Source organism: Mus caroli, chromosome 18 (genome assembly GCF_900094665.2).
Source record: "Mus caroli chromosome 18, CAROLI_EIJ_v1.1, whole genome shotgun sequence".
Lineage (NCBI taxonomy): Eukaryota > Metazoa > Chordata > Mammalia > Rodentia > Muridae > Mus > Mus caroli.
In genome coordinates this window covers 39,429,827-39,437,445 of record NC_034587.1, presented here as the reverse complement: position 1 = coordinate 39,437,445, position 7,619 = coordinate 39,429,827, and the positions used below count along the sequence as shown (strand labels likewise).

The window sequence follows — 7,619 nt, the reverse complement described above, 5'->3', positions numbered from 1 at the left end:
GGAAGAATTCAGGCGCAGAAGGGAATTATTATAAGGCTATCCTTTGGAAACATATGTGTTTTATATACTCTAATAAATTAGTTTATCTCCATGTTTGTGTCCCGCTTAAATATCCTAGACTTTATATTATCTATCGCTCTTTTCCTTACCTTCGCCCTTGCCTAATAATGCCTAGCCAAGAAATGGTACTTTCTCCTTGCGGTCGGATGGCCCAGTCAATTCTCAAGCCTGTGTGTCTCATGGCTGCAGGCCTGAGGTCCTGCTGTCTCAAGAGCAAGACCGAGTTTCAGCACCACGGACAGCACAACGTCCCGTTATGCTTTCCCTTGAAAAAAATTTTTTTCTCCTAGCGCCAGAACTTTTTTGGTGGGGATAGAGAGATAAAGGAGGGAAAGATGGCCAGGAGGCAATTAAGCAGGACAAAGGGGGAAAGTCTGTGACTCGGGGAGGGGGGGAAAGAACCTGACCTGCCAGGAAACACCCTGGAGTATCCCGTAACGTCCCCTCCCATCGGAAGGGGGCGATGCCATTAGGCTCTCCAGGCTCCTCCGGACGCAGTACCCGCCGTAATCAGTGGACAGCAGAGTATTTCATTCGTTTCTGTTTCTGTCTCTGGTTACAGAACCAGACCCTCACCACATTCTTTTTAAGGTCCAGTTTCTCCGCGATGGCCGCGATCTTCTCGGATGAAGGACGTGGCTGGATGGCGAAATAGGCTTCGAGTGAGCGCTTCTCTGGCGCGGCGATGGACGTGCGTTTGCGCTTACGCTCACTGCCGTTGAAGAGCTCCGGCTTGCTGTTCTTCTCTCGGTAGGCAGCCTCGGCCTCCTCCAGCCAGGCCTGGAGAACCGGCTTTAGAGCGATCATGTTGTTGTGCGACAGAGTAAGAGACTCGAACCTGCAGATGGTGCTCTGGCTGAGCGAGCCCACGCCGGGGATCTTAAGATTGGCTAAGGCCGCGCCCACGTCCGCCTGGGTGACCCCCAACTTGATGCGCCTCTGCTTGAAGCGCTCGGCGAACGCTTCCAGCTCTCGAGGGTCTGACTCCACATCGCTGAGACACGCGGGCATGGCACTGTGCGGTGCTACGGCATGCGGGTGACTCATGCCCATGGCCTGATGCAAGTGGCCCATGGCGCCTAGATGATGCGGGTGGATCTGCGCCGGCATCACCGAGTGCTCCGGGGCCCCTAGGCCACTCACGCTCAGCGTGGGCGAGATGTGCTCAAGTAAGTCGCCCTCGAGGCCCTGATGTACCGCGTGATGCGGGTGCGAGGTGAGTGCAGCCGGGTGGGAGATGGGCACCGTGGGCGAGGTAGACGTGCAGGGCACGCTGCTCATGGTATGGTAGGTGGCGTCGGGCTTGAACGGATGGTTCTTGCCGTGGGAGACGATATCCACCGCCGCCAGAGCTTCGGCGCGTGCCAGCAGGCTCTCATCAAAGCTTCCAAATATATTACCCTGCAGCTGCAAGCGAGAAGGCGCACAGCACGGTCAGTGGGGAATACTGTCAACTCAGGATTAAAACACATTTTCAAGCAACCGAGATGCCTCTCCTCAAAGCCCAGGTCATAAAAATTAATACGGAGGCAGCCTCTCTGTTGGAACAGACGTGTGGATCAGAGACATGAATGAGAGAGAGAGAGAGAGAGAGAGAGAGAGAGAGAGAGAGAGAGAGAGCCGCGAGAGAGCGCGGGGGAGACAAGGCGAGGGGTTCAGACAGCGGCGATTGTTCTGGGCGACATGAAAAAAACATGAAGCTAGTGCCTGTCAAAAAATGTGCCTTAGAGCGGTAATTATGCTCCGCTACGTACCTGCGGGGCTGGGAGACAAACTCGGCGCATGGCCTCAGAGCCGGAGTGTAGGCTGGAGAATTTGGGTTCTTGCAGCACGGGGTGCATGCCGAAAGGCTGCTTGGCGTTCATGGCCATCATCTTCGGGAGTCTGGCAGGGAGGCAGCGGGGGACATGGAATCAAGCTCGTCTTGCTAGCTCTCCGCGCTCCAAGTGAGCGCCGCTCAGCGCCAGCGCTCCCCTCGCCCTCTCGATTCCTGCCTCCCCTCTCCCCCATCTGCTTCTTCACTCATCTTACAAGCAGTCTGCCAGGAAGGGCCCGGGCACGCGCAGACGTGCACACGCGCCCGGGACTCACAGGGGCGGCCCGGGAGGCAAGGCGGGACCGCAGGTCTCGGCGCGCCACTCTGAGCCTGATGCGGCCGCCCCCCTCCACAGCATTTATACCCGGGCCTGGCAGGGCCTCTTCCTGTCCGCCCCGCCCCACCTGGCTCCAGCCTGCCAGACTTTACAGATTCTTTCTTCTTCCTCCTGGACTTCTTTGCACAAAGTCCTAAACCTCTGTCCTGTCCCAGCTCGAGCTGCCTGGATGAAAGGGCAGACTCAAGCTCCCGAGACACACACACACACACACACACACACACACACACACACACACACACAGCAAACTGGCTATTTTCGAGGTGCCCTGAGTCTGAAGCTCAAAGCCTGCATCCCAGTGCGTAGCGAAAAGGTGCCTCCAAACTCAGAAACCAGCCTGGGCAAGGACCAGAGGTTACCAGAATGAGCCGAGGGTGATACTCCCCTCTGTGAGCTAGGTGGAAGAAAGGGCATTAACTGCCTTCCTGATCCAGAAGCCTGTGGCTTCTTCCTAACCCTTGCTGTTTCAGCTTTCATTTGAGAAACAGAACTTGGCCCACTCCCCTTTCCCCCCAGAAAGCTTGCTAAGGGAACAGTAGAGGACAGCCGACCTAGCTGGAGCAATTCTTCTGCATACTTCTGTAGAGCTTAGCAGCCCATACCTGTAACAACAGCTATCATTTTTGAGCTACTGATTTGTGCGAGGCAATTCAGGCAATCATCATCATCATCATTATTACATAGTAAGGAAAGTATTGAGCACTCAATATTTAAAAAGTATTGTTAGTGTATAGGATCAACGTTCCTATAGGACACTACAGAGTAGCTACTGCTACCCCATTAGACAACCAAAGGAAACAAGAGTCAAGTAAGTTAGCCCAAGATCTCCTACCTGTGAGCAGTGTCATTCACTCACTGGTTTGGAGCCAACACCACGTCTGACTTTGGGCTCTTCACCTCCTAGCCTTCTCTTCTTCCTTTAGGAAGTTCCCTCAACTTAAGGGTCCTAAGTTTGACTCTGCCCCATCCTATGTGTTCCCTATTTCCCTAGCCTGCTCTCCTTCTTCTCCCTTCCTGGGAGCTAATAAACACCATGAATAATGGATGGGGAATCCTGGGACTGTGGCCGCTGGAGAGCTGCCTTCGGGTTGGAAGAGAAATTCTTCCTGCCCAGCTGTGTCCTGCAGCACTGTCTCTGTGCTCAAGAGTGCTGGATTTCCCAGAATCTTAACACTGAGGGGGCAGAGTGTGGAAAGTCTAGGACCCAGGGATGAAGTTAGCCTAAGATGACACCCTACACTGACCTGGCTCCCCCTCTTTCCTCAGGACTGCCAGCCAGTCCTTTCTCTACTTATCCCAAAGCACATTCTAGGTCCTTCCTTGCTGTGGCAAAACAACAACAACAACTACAATCAATCAATCAATCAATCAATCAATCGATCTGTGAGGGAGGCCAACTGAAATGGTACTCAGGTAGCTTTCTTGGGTCTTGCTGGAGGAGAAGGATGATGATGATGATGACTTCATAAAGCACTGTGCACTCAGGACACTTCTTCACAACCCAGTGCATGCTGCCATCAGACTCAAAGCACACTGCTGCCTCTACTTCTACTGGCTCAGAAGCCAGGAGACAGTCATCTTGAGGCCTCTGTACTGCAGTGCCCATCTGTATACAGATGTAGACAGTAGTTTTCCCTACTGTAGTGAGGATTACTTGGTGGTAAGCACTTGAAAAGGCATCCAGCATGTTGAAAGGATGGAACAAATGTTAGCACCTCTTTTTTAACCTGAAGAACAGCCTGCAGTCTCTCCAGGAATGTGGTCTCTCTGCAGATGTGAACTGTTCCTCTCCTTATTACTGGCTTTGTGCCACAACACAAGCCCCTCAAGTCCCCAGAAGTCAAACATGGGTGATTTTATCTCCCACTAGCTTTTAAGACTCCTCAGTATTGTTTCCTGAACCAGCGTGGAGTCAAAAGGGAAGAGAGGATGAACATGGAGGTAGTGGACCTATATTTTGTCTGGTCCCATGGAGCCTGGTCCCAGGGGCTGGGACAGTTGTGAATGATTCTTCATCCAAACACCAGACTAAAACTAGCAGAGGGAATACAGAATATAGATCAGACACATACCTCAGGGCAAGCTGGCTGACTCCCTCCCTCCCTCCCTCCCTCCCTCCTTCCCTCCCTCCCTCCCTCCCTCCCTCCTGAATCTCACTATGTAGTTCTGGCTGTCTTGGAACTCACTATGTGCAGACCATCTGGTTTCAATCTCATAATGATCACTGTCTCTGCTTCCCAGGTACTGGAACTAAAGGTGTGAACCACTATATCCAACAGCCAATGAGATTTTTGAAATATAGAATAGGACAACAACCAAATAGTGAGACTTCAGAGGGCTAACTTTGGACATTGGGTTGATGTGAACTTGGCTAGACCTCATTTTATCCAAAATGAGAGAGCAGACCATATGGTCACTAAATACTTCCAGATTTAACAAAAGGCTAGCATGCTGGTGTATTTGTAACACATTTTGAGCAAGCCATATGTCTTTGGCCAGGACCCTTCAGGTTTCCAGAGGTCAAACATGTATGATTTTATCTCCTGCTTGCTAGCTTTTAAGACTCCTCAGTCTTGTTTCCTGCTCAGTGTGGAGTCCAAAGGGAAGCAGGAATAAACATGGAGGTAGTGGACCTATATTTTGCCTGATCCCATGGAGCCTCTTAAGGATCTTTCCATGCCATAATACCCTCGTTGTCTGTGAAGAGGAATACTTTGGAAAGACGCATTCATACCCATCCTCTTCACTGCTCTGTCACTCATGGACTTGGAAAATACTGACTAGGTGGGACTGGAGAGATGGCTCAGTGGTTAACAACATTGACTGATCTTCCAGAGGACCTGGGCTCAATTCCCAACACCCACATGGTAGCCTGTAACTGCAGTTTCAGGAGATCCAATGCTGTTCAACAGACATATATGTAGGCAAAACATCAATGCACATAAAATAAAATAAGTCATCAAAAAATACTGACCAGGACAATACCACTACTTCCCTCAGGCCCCTAGAAAACACCTTTCTGTCTTTTCTTCCCATAAGGTCCATTAGCAATGGTCAGTAGTAAGCTGACACCTATCAGAAAAACTAGCCTCTGTGTGTGTGTCCACCATTTTGAATATTTATTTTTGTGTCACACTTTAAAATTAATCTTTTATACATTGCTATAGTCAACCTGGTTGGAACTCAATCATCAATTAGCCTGAGAGATAAGAAATACAAATTGTAAGGGAATCATTTTTTTCTTCTTTAGCTGGCAAAAATACATTTTCTTTATTCTATAGCATCCGAAAAGGACATGAAACCATTGTAAATCTGTTAGATGTGGTTGTTCACACCTGTAACCTCAGCTCTTGGGATGTGGGTGAAGGAAACTGGGAGTTCTGTACTCACATTGATGACAGACTGAGTCCAAGGCCAGCTTGGGCTGTGTGAGATCTTAAACAAAACGAAACAAACAATAACATGAAAAACTAATAATTAATAATGATTATTAATCAATTAATTAAATATTAAATAATAATTAATAGTAATAAGACCTGAATAATTGTCACTGGAGATGACTCTTAGAAAATCTGACTATGGCTTTGGCTGAACATAAACCTATTGATGGAGACAGAGTGAAACTACATGCAAAGACACCCAGCTACAGAAAGGGGCTGAAATTTTAAAAATCAATTAAGTGTAGTCATACATGTACTTACTTGGCTTTTTAAAGGGCCTGTAAAAAGGTAATACTGATCTCCTTTATCAACTGTTTTTGTCACATCACAGGCCTTTTCAAGGTCTTTAGATAACGCTGGGAAAATTGGTGGGGAATGGGGGTGGGGCAAGGGGCAGGGAGACACACACATGATGACAAGGGAACAACAAACTATTTAAAAATTGCAATTGCAGGGTCTGTAGAAGTGACCCTGAGGTTAAGAGCATTGGCTGCTCTTTCAGAAGACCCAAGTTCAGTTCCCAGCACCCACATGGTAGCTCAGAAAAATTTGTTAATTCCAATGAATCTGATGCCCTTTTCTGACCTCCAGGGGTACTTCACATAGGTGGCACACAAACATATATACATACAAAACCCCCATACACATAAAATAATAGATTGGGGGGGGATGAAAGTACAAGATAAGCCTTAGGACACATTTTTACAGAACTTACAAACTTAAATTCAATTAGATGAAAATCTAATAAAAACCAGTCAACTATTATTTGTAGTTGGTACATGCAAGAGAGGTTGGCCTGAGGTGAACTTATGCTTATACCATGGCATTTTATTGTAATTAAAACACACATAGAGAGGCAGGTAAGAGGCCAGTCTGTTCTACATCAAAAGTTCAAGGTCAGCTAAGCTACATAATGGGGACCCCACCTAGAGCAACAAACAAATAAAGAAGTACCCTACACCCATTGAGTCCAAAAATAATCTCAGGGTTCAGTCAAGGGCACCAAAGGAGTCACATTTTTTTCATTCTATAAGGTCTTTGAAATACCCACTGCTAGCTGGATTTCATGGCAGGTTCTGCAGATACAGAGAGCACTGTTTCAAGATCTTAGGGTTTAAGGTAGTGTAGTGGCTCTTGAGGAGGCAGAGGCAGGTGGATATCTGTGAGTTCAAGGCCAGCCTGGTCTACATAGGGAGTTCCAGGACAGCCAGGGCTACATAAGTGAGACCCTATCTCAAAAAAAAAAAAAAAAAAAAAAACAAAAAAAAACAAAAACAAAAACAAAAAACCAAGATCTTAGAGTTTGGCAAGGACATGAGGTTGCCACATAAATCAGGACTCAGAGTACTACGTTCTCCAGAGAGATTCAAAGCAGTGACAAGGACATCTTTCTGTGGGCTAGTGGCTTTCAACATTAGCATGTTTAAAGAAGCAACTCCAGTTTCATAAAACAGAGTACGCAAACTCAGACTCAAAGGTTTTGACAAGGGCTGTGGTGGTTTAATCCTCCTTGTCAACTTGACTATATTTAGAATTACCTGAAAGACGGTGAGATCAACCTGTGAGTGTGAGGAATAAGTAAGGGGCAAAACAAAACAAAACAAAACAAAAAACCAAAAAACAAAACAAAACAAAACAAAACAAAACAAAAAAAACCTGACTCATCTTGAATATGAGTGGTGCCATCCTCATGGCTTGTGGACTTTGCTGGAATAAATGGGTTAAAGAGGGAAAGTCAACAGGGGCTAGCATTCTCCTTTCTCTACCTCCAGACCCAGCACAGGGTTCTCGCACACTGAAAACTCTAACACTGGATACAAAATAAATCTTCTCTCTCTTAAGTTGTTTCTATCAGGTATCTGGTTAGTGAGGGAAAAACTATCTAATACAGAAAGTTGGCACCCAGAAGTTACATTCTTGCTAACCTGCTAGTTCTCACCGCTGTGGAACTTGTTTGCTTGAAGGG

General features: G+C 47.5%; 1 protein-coding gene across 1 annotated transcript; it reads right to left on the bottom strand.

Moving 5' to 3' along the window:
- Nucleotides 1-487: 487 nt before the first annotated feature.
- Nucleotides 488-2,023, bottom strand: Pou4f3 (POU class 4 homeobox 3). Its single transcript, XM_021151008.1, has 2 exons — nucleotides 1,815-2,023; nucleotides 488-1,467 (listed from the first exon to the last, which is right to left on the bottom strand). Exons 1-2 carry the CDS (start codon nucleotides 1,932-1,934, stop codon nucleotides 571-573), a joined length of 1,017 nt encoding a protein of 338 aa, XP_021006667.1. The 5' UTR covers nucleotides 1,935-2,023; the 3' UTR covers nucleotides 488-570.
- Between the last annotated feature and the right edge of the window lie 5,596 nt (nucleotides 2,024-7,619).